Consider the following 27926-nt stretch of genomic DNA (forward strand, 5'->3'; position numbering starts at 1 on the left):
TTTTCCATTGACTTCAAGGCCACATAAGTAAATCCACTGCCATTTCCGAGAGTTGAGTGATTAGGTGCCAAAATAACGAATTAAGAGCGTCATATGTTCAATTTTGTCCGGTTAGAACCAATTCATGTAATTATTACATCTACTGTAAATTCGTATTTTTTTAGTGTAATCGCCACTATATGAGTTAACAAATACAAATTTATACGAGTTTATACAAATAATTGTAAGATTTACCAATGATGGAGTTTTTGTTTTTGTTCTTTTACATATACAAAATAAAACAAGTGTTCTATTTCTATAAAAGAACATAACAAAAACACATGTTTGTTTATTTACATTGGTTTAAAAATGAAAAAAAAAATTCATGTTGTCTTTCTTTGTTCTTTCCCTAGCAAACACCAAAGCCATGAAGTACAACTACGTCAATTACTATTTTGGGTCGGTACGCATCAATTCCCATTACCAATCTTTAAACGTTTTCTTTAATCAAACTTTTTAGAAAGGAACTAATAATTTGCCCCACATACTTGAAAAAAATTGCCTCAGAACATTAAAATTCCAACAAGAGAGCGTGATATTTTAAGCCATGTAATTCAAAAGTTTCCAACCAAAAAGGTTATCAAACCCCATAAAGTAGTAGAAAAACGAGTGGTTTTTTTTTTTTTTTTTTTGGTCAACAACGATACATTTGTATAACCTATTCTATCCTAATCTAGGGGGGAGGGGGAGCCTAAGAAAGCTGTGGTAGGGGGCTAGTGGGTATACAGACCCAACTAGACCAAGGAAGTGCTCTGGTACAACCCTTAGATTTTTTTCGCTGCAGGTGAGGATTCCAACCCTTAGATTTTTTTCGTTCCTACAGCCTAAGGAGGGATTTAAGACCCTCCCTGGTGGCCACTGAGCCATCGGCCCAGTGGTTTCAAACCCCATAAAGCAGTAGAAAAACATGTGGCTTTTTTTTTTTTTCACTTACAGATTTAAAGGTCTTGATGCATTTTTTTTTTATCCTCGTCTCCCATCCTCGTAACCCCTTTTGCATCCTCAATTATTAGGTATAGAATTTAAACTCTCAACCTAATATTAGAAAAAATTCTAATAATCCTTCCTCGGTCATTGGATCATCGGCCACCAGACTAATACCGATCGTTACAAATATCCATCCTCGCTATCCACTTTCTACATCCTACATTTTCTTTCTTTTTTTTTTTTGTTATAAAAGGGAATTCCTTTCTTATTAAGCTTCCAATTTTACCTCTTAAATATTCTAAACTAGGGCCCAAGATTTGTTTGTGATATGGACAATGGTAGATTAATTAACCCAAATAAAAAAAGTTCTGAGTACTCGTTTCTGCACAAATATAAATGCGTTATTCGTCCTATTGCATCTAGAAAATTTTAACCCTGACTTATTTCGTCATTTTCGTTGGTGTCTTTAAAAAATTCCCAAGGGATAAAAGCCTCTGGTAATTAAAAGCCAAAACAAGAAAAACACTTTAAAAGAAAAATTAAACCTTTCTTCATCATCTTGAAAACCCCTGAATGCCTCGGAGCCCTAGAATTCACACAGACTCACACATAGTTGCTGCTCGTTCTCCGTAATTTCATCTTCAATGCCCAACTTCCAGTCGTTTTAGAGCTGAGTTTTCCATTCTTGGAGAAGGAAAATGTCTCTCCCGCCTGTGGATTGCTTGTACATAACAGAAGAATCCGTTAAAGAATTGAAGAATGGGAATTCCAGTTTCAAATTTCCCAATTCTGTCCCTGTTCTCCGCTTCCTCTACGAGCTCTGTTGGACCCTGGTACTTAAAGATTTGATAGAATTAATTATTGAGCTTTTGTATTTATTTTTACGAACTTTTTGGTTTTGGGAAATTTTTAGGTTCGAGGGGAGTTGCCGTTTCAGAAGTGTAAAGCGGCGTTGGAAGCGGTGGAGTTCACTGACTGTGTTTCGGAGGAAGAAATGGGGTCAAATTTCGCGGATGTTGTCACCCAAATGGCTCAAGATGTGAGTTTTAAGCATTTCTCGACATACTGTTTGCTATTTGTGCAAATATTTGAGTCCTATTTGATTTTCCCTATATTAACTTCTTTCTTAATGTATTTCAAGTCATGCTTGCTTTTTTCAGTAGCGTGTAGATGGGGAACTTAAGTTTAGACTAAGCGATTTTCCTTTGTATTACTACTAAGTTTGGTACTGATCCTGGATGTGTGTATCTTTGTACGTGTGATTGTGTTTTTGAGTGTTGCGATAAACAGAAGTTTGGTGCCTCTACTCGTTTTAGATTGAATATGAGGGGTGGTGGCATGTTGGTTAAGTTGTTATAAATGAAGCCAAAATGGTTGGAGGACTGGCATTTTCTCCCCATTGAAAGGGACATATTTTGCGAATTAACAGTTTCTTTGATCTTTTTGAGTTATATTGGATGAAACTTGTAGAAGGCAAGGCATCTGGGTCAGTTCAATTGTGGGGATTTTAGGATGTCTTATCCAGGCTGTAATTGCTGGAATGTTAGTCATTTGTCTTGGTACTTAATTAAGTGTTCCGAATTTGAATTTGTGCCAGTGATACTGTAACTAATGTCCTTGTTGTGCTACAGATTTTCATTTCAAACTTATGGAAATAGTTAAGTGATCTACAAGCACTTTTTGGAGGATAACAATTTTCTTTCTTTGCACGCTCAATGTCATTTCTCTCTCTCTCTCTCTCTTACTGTGTTGTCTAAAATGACCGATTGATAGCTTTTTTCTTATTCTAGAAGCTATTTCGATGTGTTCGCCTTGCTTTTGACTTTTGCTTCTATCTTGACTTGAGCAGAAAAAGCTGATTCTGAAAGAGAAACCATTGATGTGCTGCTTGAAACTGTAATGACAAAAGCTTGCTTGCAATTTTTTAATAGTCCTTGAGGTGCTTGCATTTTTTAAACATTGCTTGAGGTGCATTTGGTTCTGATTTTTGCATGGCTAATGCTAACCTGACATTTGTTTGTTTCAAATACCAAAAAGTGTGAATTCACAGCTTATAACATTGATTCAATTGGCATTGACATAATAGGAATATTTCGTCTATTAAGAAGGATTCCCCGAATACCTGAAATAGAGATGATCATAGAAAATGTAAAATATTTGATAACTGAAATTACAGGAATGCAATCCAAACCCTAGAACGTTGAACCACAAGTTTCTGGTTCTATGACACTAATACAGCCTAAGCTAAATCTTTAGAGACTACTAGAAAATTGATAAATCTGTTTTATTTTGGAAGACTTCAAGCACCTTTGTTGGTTCTTTGAATGTACACCATTAGGTATTAATGCTGCAGACTGCACAGTAATATATTGGAATTTCTGTGTTACATACTGCAGTTACTGCTTTTCTTGATTTCAAGATATTGTTGTGGTTGTAGCTTGTTAACATGCTTTCTCAATAGATTGTATTGATATGTTCTGCGTTTGCGTGTGATGCAGCTAACAATCCCGGGAGAGTACCGCTTGCGGCTTATCAAGCTGGTGAGTACAGATGCGGTCTGAAGTATCATATCTTGATCTCATGAGTGCCTGTTTGAATAGGGTTGAATTCATTTGGCTTTAATATTCTTTTCCAGTAAGCAGACATACTTTACTTTCTTTAGATTATGTAGAGGTGTCAATCGCAACCAAATTATGTTAACCCGCTCAAACCCGCCCATTAACTTTGAATGGGTCTAAATGGGTACCAATTAAACCCATTTAATTGGTGGGTAGTGGGTTGACTCGGTTCACTCATTATACCCATTTAAAAATAATTATATATTTAAACTCAATATTTAATGCTGGCTAGGCAGATAAACTTGAATTTCCTACAAATCTAATAACAAAAAAATGCTGTTATTTGTTGTCAAACAACATGCAAAAAAATTGAAAGAATAAGTAGAATTTAAGTGAGTCATAAATGGTAATTGAGTATGCTCTTACCCATTTATTAAATGTCCATTTATGCCCATTTATTTAAATGGATGTAAATGGGTTGACCCAATTATACCCATTACCCAATTATGACCCGCCCAAACCTGCCCGAGTCACCCATTTTGACACCGGTAAGATTATGGAAGGGGTATATTCCTCTTAGTGCACAAATGGTGAACCTTCTTACAATCTGAAGATTGGTTTATTGCGACCGAGGAGGTTATGAGTTTAATATATGCCTAATGTCTTTAATCTTTATGCTGCTAGGGACAAGGTTGAGTTGTCTGCTCCTAGTACTTACTATAAGCAGTAGCTTTGCAATCCTGCCAGTTTCCCTTTATGCCTACATTCTTTTATGGATAAAGAAATCATGAAAAGGAAGAGAATTGCAGAAACACATTGATGGCAGACCCAAAAAGAGAGAGTTCTTACTAATTTAACCTAATCCTGAACAAGTTCATAAAAATATCCGTTCATGCTTAATTTTCAGGTTTTGTCATAAATGGTATGAATTTTTTTTTTTTTTTGGCATTATATGACTGCAGTGTTTGGACTTCTGTAAAGAAAAATTGTTTTACTTCCATTTGCTGTTGTCTATTTGACACATGTGAACTAGGTCCTAGCATGACTATCAATCTTATTATCTATGATGGATGCTCTCTATTTTTGCACATTCTAAGTGTAATTACATCCTTTTTTTTGCCCCCTATGATAAGATAGATGTGTTGTAGGTTAAAGTTTCCATTAAACTTTTGATGTTTCTCTGATTAATTTGCTAAATATTGGCTAACAGTGTGGGCCTTCAGCAACTGTTTGTGTTGGATAGAGTATTAAATTTTGTCTGTAGCCATCAGAGCTGTGTTCTTGTACTCGTGTTTTTTCGCCAGCATTGGAACTAGAGGAGCTAGTTAGTCTGGGGTTTGTCGATGCTGATTACATTTGTTTGTGGATTTCTTCTTTTAATTCCTCAAAATAGTGCTTCCTAGGCCCCTCAATGCAGCTCTTTTGTCTGAGCAACTTGTGTGCTGATTATCTTGATAATTGATGACCTTAAAGGATGGGAAAAGAAGTATCAATCAACCCATCATCACTAATGTTTTGAATATATCAGGAATCTTGTAATGTTCAATCTTACCTGTTTTGGTCCATTTTATCCTGGCAAAGCTTGGTTTTGCCATCCTTTAAACTGTCTTTTCTGTCAATTAGTTTTGACCTTCTGAGGAGAATGTTATCCTCAATTCTGTTTTTAAGTTTCTTTTTATTCCTTGAAGAAACACTAGACTTAGGAATTGTTGTTGACCAGGGACTGTTGTAGTGTTTGGATGGAAGAATAAATTCAGATGCAGAGCGTCTTTTGTTCCATGTTATTCTGAAGCCTCTCTGTTTTTAATTGAGAAAAATGAAATTTTATATGCTTGTTAGCATGGAGGTGAATTTTCGGAGCTGGTAGTACCAGATTGTGTTCTGTTTCAAATATCTTCTATCCTCACCTATATTTATTTTATTTAAAATTTCTGTTAGGATTCCTCGGTTACTTTTGGGCTACTTTATGTTAACTATTACACATTTGCAATAACTTTATAACATACTCAGAATGTTAGAAGCATCTTAAGGTGGTTGTTACCCACAGAAATCACTGGCCTTGGATAATAAATTGGGAGAATATTTGATGCCCAAGCCTCTTCCACTCTGAACTGATGAATCCATTTTAGTTTCCAAGTGCTTTTGCGTTTGACTGTTGGTTATGTTGATTTTTATTTTGGTTTCTTCTGGGGCTCATATGCCTAGTATACATATGAGTTCTGCCTTCTTGGAACCTGTTGCTTATGCTTTACTTTTGCTGGAATCTATGTTGTGATACGGAAAATAAGCCTATGCTTGATCTGTATAGACTAGAATATTTTTCTTGTACTGAGGTTATTTTAAGTGGTAAGATGACCTATGAAATCCAGATAAAAATTATGCTCAAATAGGAGGCTATTTCCTATCAGATTGATATATGAAAGGAAATGATACCCATAGCAAGGATTATATTTTCTTGAAGGACTTCTATTCCATTTCAACTCAGTACCCAAATGATTGCCTGATGGCTTTGCCTCCTGGTTTTTTAGCTCTTGGGGGCTCTGCAGATCTTTCCTTCTTATAGCACGCAAAGTATTGCCAGTATTATCAGCCTTTTGAGACATTCTTTTTCCTGGGCATGACTATTCTCAGTTGTGAGTTGTGGCATCTTTAATGGCTTCCAACCGTTCAAGTGTTTGGATGCTTATTTACTGGGTAACAGCAGGTGATTAGTATTGTACTATCCTTGTATTTATACCAGCCTCCCTTTTGCTAAAAAGCTTTAGCAGGTAGAATTCAGTCCAGCTGGTGCACCAAGTGAAAAAAGCAATTTGTTGTTTATGTCCTTGTTCTAGAATGCCCTTGTGGAGACACTTCAGTAAAACTCAGCAAAAAGGCACCTCTTTTTCCTTTCCTAATTTATCTTAGTATACAATTCTTTCTGAAACTGACCATATGTAAGAAGAATATTTACATCTTTGAGAAATTCAAAGAAACTAAGAACATAAATGTTGATGCTTTTAAGATCAAGTTCTCATTTTACGGTTGTGGCATATATTTAAGTTTGAAGTTCTGTTTTTGAAGATGTTTCGGTCTATTGAGTTGATGATATTTTATTGTTTTCATGTCAGTTTTTGTTTAGTTATTAATTGTGGATTTTTTAATGGATTCTTTCTAGGCAAAATGGCTGGTGGAATCTGCATTGGTACCATTAAGATTTTTCCAAGAGCGTTGTGAGGTCCCTTTTTATAATTGCTTTCTTCTTAGTATTCAATATAAATCAAGAATTGGGCTTGTATGAGAAAGCAAACTAAAGTCTTCTTCATGTGTTGTAGGAAGAATTTTTGTGGGAGTCTGAAATGATCAAGATAAAGGCTACAGATCTGAAATCAAAAGAGGTGAGTGCCACTTTTGCCATATGACTAGATCTCTTTCTAGTTACTAAAAGGAAATTTGAAAGATATTATTATGGATTCTAGTTTTTGAAACTTTCATTTTTTCCTGGGAGTACAATTGGGGTGATCTGCACCTCATGAGTTTGGTTGGTCTTCTTACATATTTCCTCATATCCTTTTTTATGGATTTAGGTCAGAGTAAACACTCGACTTCTTTACCAGCAAACAAAATTTAATCTTCTCAGAGAAGAGAGCGAGGGATATGCGAAGCTGGTATTCTTCTGTTTACATTCCTTCTTATTTCTTTTCCTGCCACACTATTTACGTCTCTTCACTTGGAATTAAACAGTTAAATTTGCCTAAAAAATTGATCTTCAACGTGACAGTTAGAGTCCAGAGCAATTCGATGGCTGTTCTCTACTTTTAGTTGTCTTGCTTTGCCGACACTTGGAATTTCTAGCTCGTGTGTATAAATATTAGTAACAATATGTACAGAAGGTGTCACTAGTGGCTTTAAAAAATGTCTAAAGATGGTGATTGCGTGGGACTATGTCTCCTGTTTGGTGAAAATTTTGTTTGAACCCAATGGTTATTTGTTTTGCAATGTCCCTAAGTCATGGTTTGTTAGTTTGAATAGTAGAGTTTAAGTCCAACATGTCAAAAGTTCCCCCACTATATGGACTAATATTACTTGACTTAGCCTACGTGGTATGTCTGAATTAGGTTAATGTCATGATTGTTCAAAAAAGCTTATTTTAGTGTTGTTTTTTGAGTAGTGCATGTATTGCACTGTAAAATTCATACTTATGTTTCCTAATGAAAGTCTAAACAACAAAATCGGAGGCCAGTATTTCTTCTGTATGTCATGTATGTTCCTTAAAATACAGATGTGTTCAGAGTTTACATACTCAGCTTTGCCTATTTGTTCTGTTATGCCTTGTTGTTTTACTGTAGCCTGTTTATCACTTGCTAGGACATTACACATTCTTTGTCAGATTTGACATGGAATTATTTTAATCAGACTTCCTTTTTCTTTTCAAGCATTCTGCTTTCTTGCTTCCGAGGATTTTAGTGTTTTGAACATATGTTAAGTGCAGACAAGAACTCTAATAACCATTCTACTTTTTAAGATGTCATTAGCTAAAGATCAAGTTTGAATTCTGGAATCTAATGCTGATTGCTGAGTTTCATTGAATATACTGCTTTAATTGTTTTAATCTTCACACCAAATTTGTCAACAATAATGGATAATGCTTCTTTGAAATACTATGCATTTGTCAGGTGTAAGGTCGGTTTGTTCATTTTTATTTATTTAGTGTGGAAACTCATTTTTTCTTTTATTTCCTCCTTTGATTGATTGTGCGTTATTATGCAACTGTTTTAACTAATTTACTACTTTCACATTCTAAATTAAAGTTGCTGTGTATAGGCTACTCTTCTTTGTCAAATTCCAGAAACTTCAACTGAAAATGGGTCAGCAGCTCTAGTGGGTAACATTAAGGTTGGAACCTGCTCCTGAGTTTCTTCTAATTGATTTGTTTTGCTTTTCTGAATTTCTAAAGTAATTAATCACATGCAGTCGCTGATTGGACACTTTGATCTGGATCCAAACCGTGTGTTTGACATTGTGAGTCAAGTGGGATTTTGTACTGAATATAATCTTTATTGTTATCTTCTTTACCTTTCTTTTTTAGTTATTTATTAGCATTTATTTAATCTGTAGGTCTTAGAATCCTTTGAACTTCAGCCTGATAACAATGTGTTCTTGGAGCTTATTCCAATTTTTCCCAAGGTGTGGGTGCTTTTCGAATTCCCTTTCTTTTACTATAATCGTTTCTGATATCATTTCATGCTGCAAATTCCTTTTTCTATTTGAATTTGAAATATCTACAAGTTTTTGGGGGTAGTATTTCTGTTATGTAAATGCTCATTCAATATGGCTGTTCTATTGCTTTGCAGTCTCATGCCTCTCAAATCCTGGGTTTCAAGTTCCAATATTACCAGCGTTTAGAAGTCAATTGTCCAGTACCAGCTGGGCTTTATCACCTGACAGCTTTGTTGGTTAAGAAAGACTTCATTGATATTGATAGCATGTAAGCTTTTTATCTGTGTTTTGAATATTGGTTTGCTTGGCCATGCTGATGGTAACTATTAGCTTGCATGCATGTATGTTGCATTTGTACTGCTTTTTCATGTATACTAGCTTATTGTCCCATCCATTCACCAGCCTTGGAATTCTGCATTTCACAGTTCTTTTCAGTCTTCTCAGTCTTTCTTCCCACATGGTTTTGTGTGTGATTGTAGTACCCTTTGATTTTAAAAGCTGCCTCTTGTCACCTTGTGTTTGGACTCGAGGATATTTAGATGTGAACCTAACAAAGTTTTCAACATGTGATTCAAATCTCAGATTTTCTTTTAAAACATATGAGTAATCATTGTATTTGAATTGGTTTCCAGTGTTTGACTTATGGTGGGTATAGTTGCCATAGTGGCACTTAATATTTGCAAAATGCAATTGACATATTTTACCTGGCTTCTGAAAACAAAGTTTTGTTTCTCTAATATTACTCAATCGTTACCCATTAAAGCTTCTTATTTTAGTGCCTTCAAGTCAAATGTTATTGTTTGAGGTGTAAAATATAGTATTACTAGCGGAGGGTTGGGGAACTTTATTATTATTTTTTTAAATATACTTTTGAGATATGCATTTGAGATTTTCATGGAACCTAAATTCTTTGACCAGGTTTCTATGTTGGTCAATGCATCCAGCAAGGTGACTGGCATTATTTAAATAATAGATTATTGCAGTGTTGTCCACTGCAAACATTTTGTACATTAGCTGTAACTTGCTGGGCAATCTAGAATTCTGAGTGAAATGAAATTACTTATCAGCGTTGGTCCTGGCTGACTAACTTTAGTGTGACGGACTGCAAAATGACCTTTGTATTCAGTCCACTTGCTCATCTAGCTGCACGCATGAAAAATGAGGCACCAAGGTTATCTTAGGCCTCGAACCTCTGATGTTTGAATCAGCAAACAACTATGAAAACGTAGAACTGAAGTAATACATTATACACATGATATCTGGAGTACCTTCTGTAAATTTGTGGGTAGTGTTAAATTTATAGGATAAGAGATATTTGTCAAAGGAGCTGTGTTTCCTATGCTAATCCCGATCCCCATTGAGGTTATCTGTTTTATTTCCTTCATAAAGTATAACTCTTGGAATTTCCCTCATTAGGGGGAGTCCCTTGTTGTGTGAATCCCCTTTAGGGAGTCCCAGTTTGAGCTCCTAAGTGAATCCGAAGTGTTTTCATTCTGTGCTTCTGAAACACCCTAGGAGGATCTTTGATGCTTACTAGACAACTCCTCTTTATTACTAATTGTTATACAGAAAGCATATAATTACATGAAGTTCTGATTATACAAAGCATATAATTACAAAAAGCATATAATTGCATGAAGTTCTGATTTCTGCTTAGAACCATATTTATTTCTCTGACCCTGGTGAGTATGACAATTAATATAAGTTGGAGATTGGAAATGAGAGATCTGTGTATAATTCTTATTAAATGCAACAAGGATGCGGCCTATTTTATTTGTCCTGAGCAGTATTTGGTTGTGCTAAATGACAGGTTTTCATTTTTTTCCCCTTGTTTTTCTGCGTTTGGTAACCTAGACTAAGACATCCTTGTTTGCTACGGTAATTTCCATTCCATAGTCTTAGTATGATGTATTTTCTTGTGATTCATTTATTACATAGTTGTTGTAACTGGCCTGCACCTACTCATTCTAGTGGGTCGAGCATCTTTGTTTTGGTTTGTTGTTTTAACCTGACTAAACTTTGCACTTGTTTCAGATATTCTCATTTACTACCCGATGATGAGGAGGCATTTGACAGTTATAATACTTTTTCTGCTAGGAGACTCGATGAGGTAGTTTTCCAATACGATGTCTGAGAATCATTTTTTCTTTTTGAGTGAGTTATCTCAAGTAGGTATTGTGGTTTATATACAGTTTTAATGAAAATCAAATTTGGAAAGTACCATGATATTTTGTTTATATGCTTCCATCGGTCCCTTGTCATCTATCTTTTTGGAATAAACAGCATCCGAATTGATGTTGATTTTCTTTTCCTGTTTTGATGTTTTGCAGTTCCATATTTACATCCATTAGTTTTTAGTTCATGAGTATTCGTTGATGCAATGCCAAATTGTGTGATAGTTTACGAAATGGATTTCTTTTTGGGGAAGGGGTAGGGGGAAGATTGTTAGTAAAGAATTTGAACTCTTATCTTTTGACATTTACCCACCAATTTAAAAAAAATGATGTCTTCTGTTTTGACATTTATGTAGCATGGGGGTGCTTTAAAACAGGCTTATATTTTGACATCTATATGGAATGGGGGTGCTTTGAAACAGGCTAATAAAATTGGAAAGATAAATCTTGCTGCTACTGGAAAGGATCTTATGGATGAAGATAAACAAGGTGATGTGACAGTCGATCTGTTTGCTGCTTTAGACATTGAAAGAGAGGCAGTTGCTGAGCGATCCTCAGAGCTTGAAAACAGTCAGACTCTGGGCTTGCTAATGGGATTTCTGGCAGTTGATGACTGGTAATTTTAAGATTGTCGTCTGTTGTTGCTGTTGCAGATAACATTACTCCCCTAGTTGGAGAATTTTTTCCAACATATGCGTGGCTGCTTTTGTTGTGTGCCTGTGATGTGACCTAATTTTACTGGTTTTATTTACTTTATCTGCTTGAGGTATATATGGAGTTTGAGTGTGTGTTTGTGTTCCATATTTGTTTCATCATTCTCTTTCTCAACAAAGCCGTATGCTTTTTTTATCAACTAAGTTATGTGATTCTGAAATATAGCTTCATCTTGTAGGTTAATGTGATTAACTTTTTATTCCCTTTTTCGGTGGCGTTTTTAGTCCTAAAGTGCCTCAGTTATTTGTTTAAAAAATGGGGATTTTAGCTGGATAACTATTTGAGAATCTATTGCCAAATGATTTTGATAATGTCTTCTAAATGGTTTTTTATATATTTTTTTTCTTGGTCATGGGTCAAGTTTAGCTTGGGGCAATAGGGCCATTTGTTGGATTTCTAGAAGCTTTATCTAAACTTTATTGAAGGTTTTGGTTAATTAATGAGACCCTGGTGATGTTGGATTACCTGAGCATGGTTTGTGTAATTTGGTACATGACACAGGAAATGAAGCCTGAAAATACGTATCCAGCTTTTACTTGTTATCACTTAAATTTGCAATTGGTTTAGCTGTAAATGATACTGTGGGCCCTTTTCTGCCTTTCTCTGTCTTTCTCTTGCTTCCTCACCATCCTCACCTGCCTTCTGCCACTACATCACAACCTAGTAGGGCAGAGAGCTTGTAGAATGATCTACTCAGTTGAGAAGTGGCAAAATCATGAATTTCATTTACTTGCCTGGTTATATCAAATTATTTCAGAAGCATTAGTTGATCTAGCACTCTTTAAAAAGAAAATCTGTTTCGTTTCTTGACATTGTACCTCTAATTATATTAATGCAGAAAAACTCAGTTTCTGATATTTATTTGTCTTTGATATCTTCTATATGTGTCCTATTGACATTTTGACTTTAAGCAAGTCAATATTTTTGGTTGCTCCAGAGATATTAAACTTTGTATTGTATGTCTCCTCTGTTGAGCTTTGGAAGAGTGTTGAAGGCAAGTTTAGTCTTTTATGAACTGACATTGTAAATTTGTTCTCCAGGTATCATGCTCGTATGTTGTTTGAACGTCTCGCGAGACTTAACCCAGTGGAGCATGTTCAGATCTGTGATGGTCTGTTTAGGTAAATAACTAATATCTCGGGATATATAGATTGGAGTTAAATTTGATGCTGTACTTTTATTGTCTTTTCTCTTGTTTTCTGTGGTTGGTTTTCTTTGATTTCATTTTGGCCGAGTAGTCTGCTGCTTCATTTGTTGTATGAGACATTTATGCTCTTTGGATCGAGAATCTATCTTAACCTTGCATTTCTTTATTCAGGCTCATTGAGAAATCAATATCTGCAGCATATGAGGTGGTCTGCAAAATGCGACTTGTTAGTTATAGTACCTCTGCTGGTGCTGGTATTGACTTGATGGAGGCTACAAGTACGTCAGTCAGTAGATCTTTCATTGACCTTCCTAAGGAGCTCTTTGAGATGCTTGTGTCTGCTGGACCTTATTTGTATCGGGATACTTTATTGCTGCAGAAGGTAGTGTTTGTTATGTTGCTGTTCTTTTTTCTTGTTGGTTGTTTTTGCAGTAAGCACAGGATTAACTTTTGGCTTATCCAAGCAGGTCTGCAGAGTGCTGAGAGGCTATTATCTTTGTGCACTTGAACTTTGCAGTAATAATGATGCACCTTTCAATTCTCATACTGCTGTTATTAGTGGTAACCGGACTCCTCGTCCCCACCTAAAGGATGCTAGGTTGAGGATTGAGGAAGCACTTGGAATATGCCTACTTCCTTCCCTACAGTTGATACCTGCAAATCCTGCGGTCGGCCAGGAGATTTGGGAACTGTTGAGTCTCCTTCCTTATGAGGCACGATATCGATTATATGGTGAATGGGAAAAAGACGACGAGAAACTTCCGATGATTTTGGCTGCGAGGCAAACAGCAAAGGTGCAAGTTCATAATACGTGGGAATGAATTGCATTAATCTTTTCATGTTATATAACCTTGTATAAATTTGGTTATTTCGGTGTTTTAGTTGGACACAAGGAGGATCTTAAAACGCCTTGCAAAAGAAAATCTGAAACAACTTGGAAGAATGGTTGCAAAATTAGCTCATGCTAATCCAATGACAGTGCTTCGGACAATTGTTCATCAGGTTGTGTATTTTGCTACAAAGTTTCTTATTGCACTCAATTGAAGATTTTGGGTCTGAAGATGTCTTTGAATTTTATTTTTTTTGTCATTTTTTGGTGCAGATAGAGGCTTATAGAGATATGATTACTCCTGTTGTGGATGCATTTAAATACCTGACTCAGGTGTGGCTTCTGCTGGATATTTATGTTTATCTTGATTTGAGTTAAACATCTCCTTTCAATTGGTCTCGTATGTTTGCAATAAACTTAATTGCTAAGACTTCTCCAAGTATATATATGCTGTAACTTAGCTGCCCTGCGTGAGTTTATGATGTGAATAACTCATGCAGCTGATTCATTTTGCACAAATAACCTTAATCTACTATTCCATGCCTTGTACTATATTGCATGTAAACTATATTGAACAGGCTAATTGAATAGTTATTTGAGAATATTTGCTTCCACTTTAAGCAATCTAATTTTCGACCTTAGCTTCAGATTCTGTGTCTAAATTTTTATGTTTGTTTCAAGATAGGTTGTGCATTGAAAACTTTAGTTGACAGGATAGCTTGTGCAGTGTTTCCCCTGGGCTTAAGCTGTAACATGTAGGAACTTGTGAATAATTCGTGTGACAATTGATAATCCCCAAGTTTCTGGTAACTATTAATTGAGAGGGGAGTACATGTGATTTGTCCTGGATAGCTTGTGCAGTGTTTCCCCTGGGCTTAAGTTGTAACATGTGGGAACTTGTGAATAATTCATGTGACAATTGATAATCCCAAAATTTCTGGTGATTATTAATTGAGAGGGGAGTACATGTGATTTGTCCTGGATTGCATTTTCATGGCCAATATGGTGTACTTAGTTTTCTGGTTAGTGTGATAGTAAGTTGTGACAGAAGCTTGATATGCAAGGTACATAAACGAGTAAAAATTCTTAATGACAATTGCCTATCCTACTAAGTTTGTGACAAAAATACCAGCTTGATAAGCAATGAGCATAAAGAAGTAAAATTTCTTAATGATAATTGCACAAACAACTACTGGATGCTTTTCTTACATAGCATACTATGCTGCCTTTCTGTGCCTAGAGTATGGTAGTTTATATCTAACTCTGCATTGGGTGATAATCATCACTCAATGTTGCATCATCCGTTTGTAACTTAAATTTGTTCAGCTGAAACCTGATCAGCAATTGTACTTCATATGGAGAAAAGACAAAATAATTTCGTTTGTAATTTTACCTTTATGCCTTCATTTGAAATCTCCTGTAGATGTGCTTTACATGGGCATGCATGTGTACATGTACACCTTCTCAAATGGCTAGTCTGAATTCCACACAATTAGCACAATCAACTTAAAGAAAGTGTACATATGATAGACATTTGCAATTCAGTGTAATTTTCTGTAGTTAACCATTTGACTGAAAAATGTGTGTCCAACTATCATGTCTTGAAGCACTTTATGTAGTGATTGCAAAAGATTAAAGTTTATTCAAGTTGGTTAGAGCTGTCTTTACAGTGTGCAAACACACTGTTGAATTCCTCTTGCTTGATGCGAATAGAAGTTTGTGTGAGACAAAAAAAGTGCTCTGATGAGCACTTACATGGTTTTGTGCATAGAAGTGACGAAGCAAAGTCTTGTTGGAATGCTGTGTCTTCTTGGCATGGTCTTATTGTTTGATATGTTCATGGTCTACTTTAATTTCAATAAGGAGATGGCTAGAATTAATACAAGTTTTTTTTTTGGGGGGGGGGGGTGTTTGAAGATGGTTTAAGGGGATAATGTGTATTTAACTTTTTGATTCATTGTCATTTTCTATTGATCTAGTTCTTTATAATTTGTAATGTGCTTAATGCTGGCTCATTGTCTGCTTTAACAGCTTGAGTATGACATTCTGGAATATGTTGTTATTGAACGTTTGGCGCAAGCTGGCCGTGAGAAGCTAAAGGACGATGGCCTTAATTTATCAGATTGGCTTCAATCATTGGCATCATTTTGGGGTCACTTGTATGTTTTCTTCTCTCCCCTTGTATTACTTTGTTATGGATTCTTTATGTTTGCAGTATACTTATTTATTATCTTATGTTTTCTTGAGTGTGACAATCATTCACTGTTAGCGTCATCTTTTATTTTATATTTGTGAAGTTATAGAATATAATTTCAAATCTGTTGCAACTATAGTTCATCAAGAGGCCTTGGTTCTGAATCAACTGTTGTTTAGCATCCTTTTCTATTTCTTCCACAGAGTCAAGAAACAGAAATGGTGGTTGAATCATTTTCCTTCTGCTATGTCCTCCCTTTTTATTTTTTTCCCTTTATTTTCCTTCCAGTTTGGCTTGGGTGGCACAGGGTTATTGCTTGGTGGTGAATAATGCTCATTGAGAAATTTTGGTTCAGGAACTGGTATAGCATTTGCTGTAACTGTATTGCGCACTTACTCCTTTCCACAGAATTTAGACCCATGGGATGGTTTACCCAATTTATTGGGTTGCAGATTGACCTTTGATGAACCTGTGTGATCTGGAGCTTTGAGGCAATGCAACAGATTAGGCAGTGCTTATGAGGTTGGGGAAAGGATTGAGAGGCACAATGTGACAGATTAGGCAGTGCTCATGAGGTTGGGGAAAGGACTGAGAGGCACAGTTGTTATGGCAGCATTGTTATGTTTATATTCTTTTTCACTTCCGAAGTGCAACCTACGTTACCTTTATGGGGGTTGAGATCTTAGCAAAGCCAGGTGGGGCAGTCTCCATGGTCTATGTCGACACTTTAGATGTTTTGCAGATGAAGACAAACTGTTGAATTTACCATTTAAAGATCGTTGCTCATGGATGTCTGGTGGAGATAATAGTTGCTACCCCTAGATGCGCACACAGCTTTCTGGTGTAGTGTCCTTTAAGTGCTCAAGAAGTTGTTTGACTGGCAGAACACAGTCATGTGCAAAAAAATAATCATGCAAGTTTATTTTCGAAGAATGGTGTTGGATTTTTAGGCACTTGTTTGTTGTGGTTATTGATGAATGCATAGTAGCTGTTTTGGATGCTGCCTATGTTCTTCATCTGGTGGATTTCAAAATCTAGGATTTTGCTTTGGTAGATTCTGATCTACAATTGAATTTAGTTTAATGATGCAAGATCGATCATGCACCCTGAAAGCAAAAACTTGGTTCATTTGGTTGAGGAGTGACACTGGGTGGTTGCTGGATGTTAATATTCTTTAAGTATATCTCTTTACTGACAACAAGGTTTACAGTTGTAAGGCCCTATCTGACAGGACATCATAGTTTTTTGTTCTATAAGAAGGGAAAAGTCAAAATGCTTACTTGGTGATTGTAGTTTTGGTGGCAAAGTTGAAGGCATTTGTTAGTCTCTGAGTTTAATTTGATGACATCCTGTGGTAAATACTGCGTTCCAGTATTGAAATGGAAAGGCATGCCTCATACGTGGCTTCAGCATCTGCCTAGCTTCAATGTCTAGAGCTCATTTATGAAGAGGTCAATTTTCTAGCTTTGATGCTCCAAAGCTTCAGGGCAAAAGCTTTTCATGGTCTCATCCATCACAACTGTGAACTTGCTTTTTCAGCTCAAGTTTTACAATGTTTTTTATTTGAAAGGCACGAAAAAATTTAACTCACTATTTTGAAATAAGTAATCGCTTCATTTATTGGTGTTAGGGTTGTCTTGCGTCACCAAAGAAACACTTTCTGCAAGAAAACTAGGTGGTTTAACTTATTTATAGGTTTTTTAGTTGCATGCGAAAAAAATTTAAGGATCCTGAGCTGGGCTTAATTGTTTGACATATTTTTGGTCGTCTCTGAGTTACGTTTGAAACAAAAATAGAGATGTAGGCAGGTTAAGCTTACTTTTTTAATTGCCTTGTTTAATATCTTTTTGTTGATTGCTTATTTCTATCGACATATTGAATCTATCTTCTAGTTGTGTCATCTTAAATTATTCAAAGACGGTAGTTCATCTAATTTGGTTACTTGCTCTATGTATTCATCGGGTTGCTTGTAAGGGATATCATTTTCCATGGCCATAGAATTAGGCGGAGGAGGACCATAGTTTCCTTCTACCTAGTCAACCTACAATTCATCAACTAATTCTGTGGCATCATGTAGGACTCTGGAGCGGCCTTACCCAAAAACATAAAGGAATAGGCTCTTGAATGTTAAAGCATTTTTTTTGTGGACCAAAACTTGCGGCTGCACACTTATCCTTGTTACTTTTGTATGAGGCCTTTTGTTTACCCTGGAGTACTATGTTAGCTAATGTGTGGAAATAACCTAAATGCATATATGAGCCTTGTGTGAATTAATTTTCTGAAAGCAATTTCTTTGTTCCTGTGAAACTAAAACCATATTGCAAGAGCAGCTTATGCTGCTTCAAACTCTATTTTTATGTATTCTAAGGTTTACCAACATAACACGGCTCCTAAAAGGTTACCTTTCTGACATTCTTTATGTAGTTTGGGTTTTTCTTGCTTAGTGAGTCAAAATCAAATGGTACGAGTTTTGTTGACTTTACAGAAATCATAATATTTGATTGATTTTTTTTTTGTCTAAGATTGAGAGGATTTCTTTAATATTGCTGCAACTTAGTTTATGTAATTTTTAATTCTTACTAAAGTTGTTTGTTTTGTCTCTTAGGTGTAAAAAGTACCCATCAATGGAACTCCGGGGTCTTTTCCAGTATCTAGTTAATCAGTTGAAGAAGGGGAACGGGATTGAGCTTGTTCTCCTTCAGGTGCTTTTCAGAATTAGTGGATTTTGCCTTCTATATCTAGTGACTTATTTCATTGCAATTATAGTTTAGGCTTTCTAAAATGGAGTTTGATGGATAATCTGCAGGAACTTATACAGCAGATGGCAAATGTTCAATACACTGAGAATATGACTGAGGAACAATTAGATGCCATGGCTGGAAGTGAGACTCTTCGGTATCAGGCTACTTCATTCGGAGTAACACGGAATAACAAGGTACACTGTAGTTTGTGTCATTGTTGTTCTTAATTTCGTATTTCTTGAGGGAAGAGTATCCTTGAAGTGGAACAAAATTTGAGAGGAATGTCTGCTTTATGTTTATAGTTTGAGCCTGAGATAGCCGACTGAGTTTTGAATGGTAAATTTTAAGCCATGATTGGAACCATCTGATATTGGCTTTGTTCAACAGTTCACTAATGAGTTGGATATTTTAGCTTCTTGTTTTGGAGGCTTTGTATTTTTATTTATCATGAAGGTCAAAGGCACAACTCTGATTATTATTTTCAGTAGTTTGGATGTTTGTCAACTTAAAATAGCTAAACAGGATAGATATGTCTAGCTTTAAACATAAAGCTATTATCGCTTCTGCACATCTCCCGTCTGTGTGTGCATTTTTTTAGTTATTATACTTTGGTTTTCCTGCTCTTTTGATCTTTCTATTTCTTTTTTCTTATTTTGTCTTGAATTTAAGTAACTTTCTTCACTCTACCTTATTATTGATATAACATGCACAGAAAGTGGATATATTGCTATCAAAATAACCTGGTGAATGGTCAGCTATCCTGATTATACTTTTAAGCAGCTATGGATAACTATTTTGTTTTTCGTTCTTTCAAGGGCATTTAGAAGTTTGTATTTCCTAAACTGCCATTTCATATGTTGCAAATGTAATGGAGTTGTATTTTCTTCTATGTTTGAGTACTGGTGTTTTTGTGGTAACAACTGAAATTCTCTGGACTATAGTTTCTTTGCCTAACTGGCTTCGCTTTACTAGAGTAAGCGAATGTTCTGCATTTTTTGATCTGAGGATTGAACATTAAAATTCAGTTTGATCTTAAGAGACATATATGTACTTCATTTATGTGATTTTCAATTTCCTTCTGATATGGTGGCGGCGGTTAAATATTTTTGCAGGCCTTAGTCAAGTCAACTACTAGGTTGAGAGATGCTTTGCTTCCCAGGGAAGAGCCAAAGTTGGCAGTTCCGCTTTTGCTACTTATTGCACAACATCGTGCAGTGTAAGCTGCTAGACTTTTGTTTATATGGGTTGTAACTGGAAAAACAACATTTTAGCTGCCATGCTGCTGTAGATGGTACTTATAGTTGCACTTGATTTTTTATTTTATTTTTTGAATTTTAAAAATTTTTTCTCTTGATGAGCACTGCAAATTTCTTCTAGGGTAATTCTGGTTTATTTTCCACTTACCTTCTTGTATCCCTTTTCCAATTCCCCCAGGTCTATTTATCGTGTCCACTTCTTGGTTGGTTTGGGGTCAGTAAATTGACGGGGTCCTGAAACTGACTGTTAAAATTAGTTCTCTATAGTTCCTGATTACTCTGATGGGTTTATTAGCAATGCATACTGATTTTATTGTACCAAGCATGATTATTTCCTGCCGAAATGGTTATGCTTTTTGTTGTAAAATATTTCTTTGCAGGGTTGTCATAGATGCTGCTGTACCTCATATTAAAATGGTTAGTGAGCAGTTTGATAGGTGCCACGGAACCCTTCTACAGTATGTGGAATTTCTCTCTGGTGCAGTGACTCCAACATCAGCTTATGGTCTTCTGGTTCCCACTCTTAATGAGCTTGTGCACCTCTACCATCTTGATCCTGAGGTTTTCCCCGTTGGCTTTTCCTTTTATACTTCAATTCAGTCTGTATGAGGTCTTGAATGCTATTTTCCTTAATGGCATTTGTGATTTTTGTTTCGGGATCAGGTGGCCTTTTTAATTTATAGGCCTGTAATGAGATTGTTCCGGTGCCACAACCACTTGGAATCTTCCTGGCCATTAGATTGCAATGATGCAGTCACTGGTACCTCTGCTGACAAGGAGTCTGGAACTGCAGATGCTTCCTCCTCTTTACTTCTGAATCTTGATTCTTCCCGCAAACCTATTTCGTAATGTTCTTCAACCTTTTTTTTTGTTTCTTTTGTTTTGTGTATTCTCTGTACAAGTTGTAAAACTGGAGAATATTATTCCATCCCGTAGGGAAGTTGCAGGATTGTAATGTCTGCTAAATTTGTGGTTGCTAAACAACCTCGTCAAGTTATTGACATTAATGGTGTTCAAGTAATCAATATAGAGAGGAGATATTAACAATATAGATGTAAAGAGATTTTGTTCCTAAAACATGTTCTTGAGTTGGTTAAGAGATTTTATCTAATATGGAGTTCATATACTTCTGAGACTATACTTTTAGCATTTTTCTTTTATCATTTGTGTAATTAAGTTCTTGTTGACTATTAAATGCAGGTGGTCTGATCTTCTTGATACAATCAGAACAATGTTGCCTTCTAAAGCCTGGAATAGCTTGTCCCCAGACCTCTATGCGACATTTTGGGGTCTTACACTTTATGATCTTTATGTTCCTAGAAATCGTTACCAGTCTGAAATTGCTAAGCAGCATGCTGCTCTTAAAGCTCTGGAAGAACTTTCTGATAATTCCAGTTCTGCAATCACCAAACGGAAGAAAGACAAAGAGAGAATCCAGGAGTCTTTAGATCGGTTGACAATGGAACTCCAGCAGCATGAAGAACATGTTGCATGTGTTCGTAGGCGCCTAACTCGTGAAAAAGATACATGGTTGAGTTCCTGTCCGGACACTTTAAAGATAAACATGGAGTTTCTTCAGCGCTGTATATTCCCTCGTTGTACATTTAGCATGCCTGATGCTGTATACTGTGCCATGTTTGTAAATACTCTGCACTCCCTGGGCACACCATTTTTCAATACCGTTAATCACATAGATGTTCTCATATGTAAAACACTGCAACCAATGATTTGTTGCTGTACTGAGTATGAAGTGGGTCGACTAGGGAAGTTTTTGTATGAGACATTAAAGACTGCTTACTTTTGGAAGGTAGACAGTCCTTGTCTTTACTAGATACCTGAGCAATTTCTTATCAGTTCATTTTTTGTTTTTCTCGTGCCTCAGAACTATTGAATTTTGTGCATTGATGAAATTCTTCTCTTTCCTAGAGTGATGAATCGATATATGAACGCGAGTGTGGAAACATGCCTGGATTTGCTGTTTATTACAGATATCCGAACAGCCAGCGTGTTACTTATAGCCAATTTATCAAGGTCAGATCAAATGTTACATGCATGGTGTTTGTTTCTTGTGTGTACTAAATTCTCTTTTCCTTTCTGTCTTACTGATTACCAATTAATACCACCGTGATTTGATTTGGAGAATATGAATGTTTTTGATTATTTTTAGTAGTACCATTAACTGTTGCAGTGAAATTGGCAGTTGATGTTCAGTCTTCATAAATTACTTTCGAGTATCAGACCCAGTTAAATGCTTTCTGTCCTTATTTGGCATTTCCGGACTGTTAAGACTGATTTTCCTCATGTTAACTCGGTACCTTTTACTGACATTTTGTATGTCTACATGTTGCTTTTCTCTGCTTATTTGGTATGCTTCCTTTCCTTCATTTGTCATTTTTGACATTATTGTTTTCTCAGTATCCTGCTACTATCGTGCACAACTACATACAGACATTTTATAATGGATGTGGAAAAACAAGTTTAAATTGCATGTTAGATGAAATATACATTTTAAATATTATTTTGTCTGAAGGACCTTGCTAATGGATAAGTGGGCTTACTGATTGCGTGAAGGTACATTGGAAGTGGAGTCAGAGGATCACAAGGCTACTCATCCAGTGCTTGGAATCAATGGAGTACATGGAAATTCGAAATGCTCTTATCATGCTGACCAAAATTTCAAGTGTTTTTCCTGTGACTCGAAAGAGTGGTATCAATCTTGAAAAGCGGGTAAAACTATCAACTTTTATGCAGAATTTTTTTTTTATAAGTTTCTTGTTGGGGTTTGAACAATTGCTTCTGTGGTGCAGGTAGCTAAAATTAAAGGTGATGAAAGGGAGGATCTCAAGGTATTGGCTACAGGTGTTGCTGCTGCTTTGGCTGCTAGAAAGGTAAATTTTTAACTTTTTTTTACAGGTTTTAGATGTGTCTTCTTGGTTGCTTTTGGAGTCAGCATAGAAACATTGGGATAAGTACTATTTCTTGCTCTAGATTGGCTGCCTAACTTGTCTTTGTTTTTTTTTTTTAAAATTATTTTTTGGGGTGCATTTGGGCAGTCTTCGTGGGTTACAGATGAAGAATTTGGCATGGGTTACCTTGACCTGAAGCCTGCAGCAGTTGCTACTTCAAAGTCTTTAGGTATAAATTCAGTTGGTGTACAAAATGGTGCAGGCCAGCATGTTTCTGTGGGTGAACCTGCTGTAGGGAGAAGTGTTACTGCAGGGAATGTACATTCAGATTATAGTAATTCCATCAAAGATCTAAGAACAAGACCTGCTGATGGAAGGATAACAGAGAGTGCTGCACTAAAATCTGATTCAGGATCTGCAAGAGCCAAAGGTGGTTCATTAGTGAATGGCTCTGAACATCACTCCTCTGTGCCATCTGCTGCTGTACACAGTGGGACATCCAGGTCAACTGAAATCCTAAAACAACTAGATGAATCAAATAATAGGTCTTCCGAGGATATCACAAAAATGGCTGTGAAGATGTCTACTGAACCCGAGGTATAGCATAACTTATTACAATGGCATTCAATAGGCACCTGAATTGCTGGACTAGCACAGGTTCTTATTATTCATGTTTTTATTGTCATCATAATGATTAATGTCATGTTAGTTAGATTTTTATTTATTATAACTCAGTACTCTTACATATGTTAATAGATATTGAGATGGTAACTGGGTGAAATAGAATTGATAGATTATGATGTCTCATGTTATTAGACCATTTGGATTTGGACTTCAGTTTGCTTGACTTATTTGTATATGTTTGGTTAAATACCTTTTGGTGAATGATTGTTATCTGGGGCTTTCGATGTCGGTGCTTTGTCCATTTTGTCCATATTCTGGATTACTTCCACAGTAGATTCAATATCGTAGATTCAATGTAATGTGCCGCATATCTTTTTGCTGTTTATTTCAGGCTTTCATTCATGATGTTATGACCGGTTGGCAGTCTTCTAGATGTGCACTTCTTGAAATTTAACTTGGAATTTAAGTAACTGGTTTATATGCTGAACTTATAGTATTAGGAGGATGCTGATTTATCCAATGTGGAATAATTGATTAGCTTTTGAATATCTGATGTCTATGCTAGTTTTGAATTTCATCTTTCAGTTGACCGTGATTATTGTGGCCAAAAACAGCACTTGGTCCAAGACTGTTCGTTTACCATTGGCAAACAGTCTCAACACCACTAGTACCTGCAAGTTTCTGTCTGTATTATTTCACAAAATGCTGTCTTAGCTACATGGTTGAAATTGTGCTTTTGAAACCCAAATTCCTAATTTATGGTTGGGAGAGGTCATGGAACAAAACTAGTATATGGATCCAGCATATCGTTTATATTTCTGACATTCAGCTTAGAATCAATTAAGAAATTTCCTACATGACTGAAAATCTTATAATATTTTGAGAACTTGTTTGTAAGGCATTTTTGGTTCTGATAAAGATGGTTTGGTGCGGAATGGATTTAACTGGCTTTTTTAACAGTCTGGTGGGATGAGATATGTAAGAAGAACTGTATTTCTCTGATCTATCAATCAGCCATCATGTTCATTAGATGTTTGTGTGTGATATTGTTGTTCTAGAAGAAAATGGTGCAATTTCTTCTTCTAATTCATCCGAAATCACAGTGCTGGTGTGCTGGGCTTGCATTTCAACCGTATAACGATATTATGGGAGCTGAGCATAATTGATAACAAGCATCTTGTAAAATGAGATATTACTTCTTGTACTGGTTTGACACCTCTGGGCTATTGCTTCGTGTTAGAAGAAAATAATGTGATAAATTGTATGAGATCAGTTGTTCTGGTGAAGATTGTAGTAATTTGTTATCCTGTTGTCACGTTTGGTTTCAAAAAGCACCTTAATGTTCCAGCATTGCTTTTAACATTTTCGGTAGCTGCTTTATTCTGGTCTTCATACTTAATTTCTTCTCGCTGCAACGTGTGTTCCTCCTTGCAGGGAAGAGCTCCAGTTAAACGATCTGCTAATGCTGGGTCCCTCTCAAAACAACTAAAGCAGGATCATGGGAAGGACGATACTAAATCTGTAAAACCTGTTGGCAGAACTTCAAACACTAATGGCGACAGAGATCCATCTTCTCACATCTCTGAAGGCAAACAAAGTGGGACTGCTGGTGTTTCTTCTGCAATTTCTAGCAATAATAACATGGTTTGTGCCTCAAGTAAAGGGATTCCATCAACAAGATCTGCTGAACATGCCAGTGAATCCAAAATGGAGATTGCAAATGCCAGGTCAGCTGATTCAAAAGTTTCTGCTGTGAGAGATGATGCTGAAGCTTCAGATATAGTAAAATCTTCTAGATCATTGATTCATTCTCCCCGGCGAGATGGTGCTGCCCCGTCCTCCAAATCTGGTGATAAACCTCAAAAGAGGGCCAGCCCTGCTGAAGACGTGGATAGATTGAATAAGCGTCGGAAAGGAGAGACTGATTTCAGAGATCTAGATGGTGGTGATGTTCGAGTCTCTGAAAAGGAGAGGTCAATTGATGCCAGAGCAGGGGATAGACCACACCCAGTGGATGTGGAGAAGCCAGGAACTGATGAACAGATGACAAACAGATCCATAGATAAGTCTGTAGATCGATCAAAGGATAAAATCAGTGAAAGACATGACAGGGATAACAGGGATAGGTTGGAGCGTGTAGATAAACCTCGTGGGGATGATAATTTATCTGAAAAAAGAGATAGGTCAACTGAAAGATATGGAAGAGAACGCTCTGTTGAAAGAGCTCAAGAGAGAGGAGGTGCTGATAGGAACTCTGATAGACTATCTAAGGATGAAAGAAACAAAGATGATAGGAGCAAAGTGAGGTATGCAGAAACCTCGGTAGACAAATCCTATAATGAAGACCGCTTCCATGGGCAAAATTTACCTCCACCTCCACCATTGCCGCCTAACATGGTCCCACAATCAGTCAATGCAAACAGACGGGATGAGGATGCCGATAGACGATTTGGAACTGCTAGACATGCTCAGAGGCTTTCCCCTAGACATGAAGAGAGAGAGAGGAGAAGATCAGAAGAGAATGTTGTTCCACTACAAGATGATCCAAAGCGTAGGAGAGAGGATGAATTTCGAGATAGAAAACGTGAAGAACGAGATGGTGTCTTGATAAAGGTATTCATCATTGCTCGAGTACTCTATGAAACCTTGTAAAATACTACTATTGATTGTTCTAGTGAAATTTTGGTTTTGTGTCCGCCATGACATGTAGTTGTTTTTGCTGAGAATTTGGAGGACTTTATCAAAGTGATGCAGCCAATAAAAAAAAAAATTGGGGCCTTTCACTTCTCCAAGGAGTTTGCAGTTAAAGTGTGTGCGGGGGTGCCCTTTTGGCTGTATAGCTATGATAAATGCATCAGTGGTTTGAATAGTGGCAGGGATGCCTTGTCTCCATGGAAATTCTTTTCCATATAATCGACTTTTTACAGATTTGAAGAGTTGCTTTCTAGCTTTTCATTTCTAGGACCGTTGCTCTGGCTTTGGACTAATGGACTTGTTATAAATTAGTCAGTGAAACTTGAGTGAGATGTAATTCTTACAGACAAATTTACATTTTTGTCTTGTTTTGCCCATGAGGTGAGAGTTCCATAAGTATGGCAGCATGAATTCTTTTACCTCATTTTGTTGAGGATAATTCTATGAGCAAGTTGTGCTACCTCATGTCATCATGCTCTCTGTTAGTTTTGGTTACTATTTGTCCATTCTCTTTGTTTTACATCATCTAGAAAATTTTGGTCTTTGAGAAGAGTAGGTTTAGGAAGAGTTGCAGTTTCACCACTTACCATTCATGTACATTTAGATTTTATTTCTGCTTATTTTCCTTTTTCTACTAAGAATGAGGCTGACTGTTCTTCAATGTCCTACAGAACTAAAATTTGTGTTGATGACAATTCTTCAATGTCCTTTGGAGCTAATAGTTTTATTAGCATGCAACAGGAGTTTAATATGAAATTCTTGCCTGAAGTTGATCGGAATTTTTCAAAAGTTGTTGCTCGCTGACATGGAATTTGATTATATATTTCTGCTTCTTTTTCCTAGGTAGAGGAGAGGGATCGAGAGAGAGAAAGGGAGAAAGTGAGCCTTCTGAAGGAGGATATAGATTCAAATGCGAAAAGGCGAAAACTGAAAAGGGACCACATGCCATCAGAACCTGGTGAATATTTGCCAGCTGCTCCAGCTCCTCCCCTTACAATAAATTTATCGCAACCATATGATGGAAGGGATAGGGCAGGAGACCGGAAGGGAGCTATGGTCCAACGCCCAGCGTACTTGGAGGAGCCAAGTTTGAGGATGCATGGCAAAGAAGCAGCCAGCAAGACAGCCCGTCGTGATACTGATCCGTAAGTTTCATTTGAGCATGCAATGCTTTGATTGATTCATCCAAAGCCACATGCAGTTTTCTCATGCTGCTGAGTTTGCTTTTCAATGTCATTCTCTGCCTGCCCTTCCCAAGGGGGGTTTTCTGTTTCAAGTGCCTTAGAACAAACGCTACTTCGGGGAGTTAGTAATAATTATTGGTTATGAAATGAGCTGAGTTGGGGATTTTCTAATTTACTTGTAGCAAGGTTGAAAGTCGGACCTTTGTCTTGTAGACTGATTTTTGTGTCTTTTTCCTGAACGTCTTGACTACATCTTTCAGGATGTACGACAGAGAGTGGGATGATGACAAGAGGCAGAGAGTTGAACCAAAAAGACGACATCGGAAATAATTTCGAGATTAGTGATATTTGCCAATCAAAATTTCCCAGGGTTGAGAATATCCATGAGCCTGCTGTTGGTGCTCAAGTCGCTGCCATGCTGAAACGCGAGTGCCTGTATTATCATTTTTCCCCTAAACGAGCTGTTGCAGCATTTTCTCGCATTGAGTTTCTAAGAATTCATCCAAAGCAAATTGTTTGGGTATATGATAGAATTGCTGATCTAGACTGTTGTAAGATGTGAATTTTGTGCTATGACCACAGGGGCTTTCGTTGTTTAGTAGTATTTTTAGCCCAGTTGAGTTAACGTTAACTTGGATTAGTTTACTTTAATAGCTTTTCCTTTTGTAATTGGCCCATGTTGTTAATATGTAAGTAAATTTTGTAATGACCCTTCTTCAAAAACCTTTACTGTTGAATCT

The 27926-nt window shown here is 36.6% G+C and overlaps 1 protein-coding gene across 2 annotated transcripts; it reads left to right on the forward strand.

The window, feature by feature from the left end:
* The first annotated feature begins 1519 nt into the window (after nucleotides 1-1519).
* LOC113783025 (THO complex subunit 2) lies at nucleotides 1520-27926 on the forward strand. Of its 2 annotated transcripts, XM_027329031.1 has the most exons (31): nucleotides 1520-1799; nucleotides 1880-2005; nucleotides 3465-3506; nucleotides 6682-6741; nucleotides 6839-6901; nucleotides 7091-7171; nucleotides 8328-8399; nucleotides 8478-8525; nucleotides 8622-8690; nucleotides 8858-8991; nucleotides 10758-10833; nucleotides 11320-11513; nucleotides 12652-12732; nucleotides 12930-13140; nucleotides 13226-13552; nucleotides 13641-13760; nucleotides 13861-13920; nucleotides 15619-15746; nucleotides 18387-18483; nucleotides 18588-18716; nucleotides 19635-19738; nucleotides 20159-20339; nucleotides 20442-20623; nucleotides 20979-21585; nucleotides 21705-21809; nucleotides 22350-22505; nucleotides 22586-22666; nucleotides 22832-23281; nucleotides 24743-25921; nucleotides 26846-27147; nucleotides 27447-27926. In XM_027329031.1, the coding sequence occupies exons 1-31, from the start codon at nucleotides 1665-1667 to the stop codon at nucleotides 27514-27516; spliced, it is 5670 nt and encodes a 1889-aa protein (XP_027184832.1). In that variant the 5' UTR covers nucleotides 1520-1664; the 3' UTR covers nucleotides 27517-27926. The 2 variants fall into 2 exon arrangements, with proteins under 2 accessions (XP_027184832.1, XP_027184833.1); XM_027329032.1 differs by lacking the exons at nucleotides 1520-1799; nucleotides 1880-2005; nucleotides 3465-3506; ... (5 more) ...; nucleotides 8622-8690; nucleotides 8858-8991 and adding an exon at nucleotides 10534-10601.

The sequence above is a fragment of the Coffea eugenioides genome, chromosome 9, assembly GCF_003713205.1.
Source record: "Coffea eugenioides isolate CCC68of chromosome 9, Ceug_1.0, whole genome shotgun sequence".
NCBI classification, from domain to species: Eukaryota; Viridiplantae; Streptophyta; class Magnoliopsida; order Gentianales; family Rubiaceae; genus Coffea; species Coffea eugenioides.

Excerpts from the sequence above, each read along its gene's own strand:
- LOC113783025 (XM_027329031.1), top strand. The coding sequence starts at position 1,665 with ATGTCTCTCCCGCCTGTGGATTGCTTGTACATAACAGAAGAATCCGTT. Across the intron at positions 13,921-15,618 it reads CATTTAAATACCTGACTCAG|CTTGAGTATGACATTCTGGA; the intron begins GTGTGGCTTCTG and ends CTGCTTTAACAG. Across the intron at positions 21,586-21,704 it reads AGACTGCTTACTTTTGGAAG|AGTGATGAATCGATATATGA; the intron begins GTAGACAGTCCT and ends TCTCTTTCCTAG.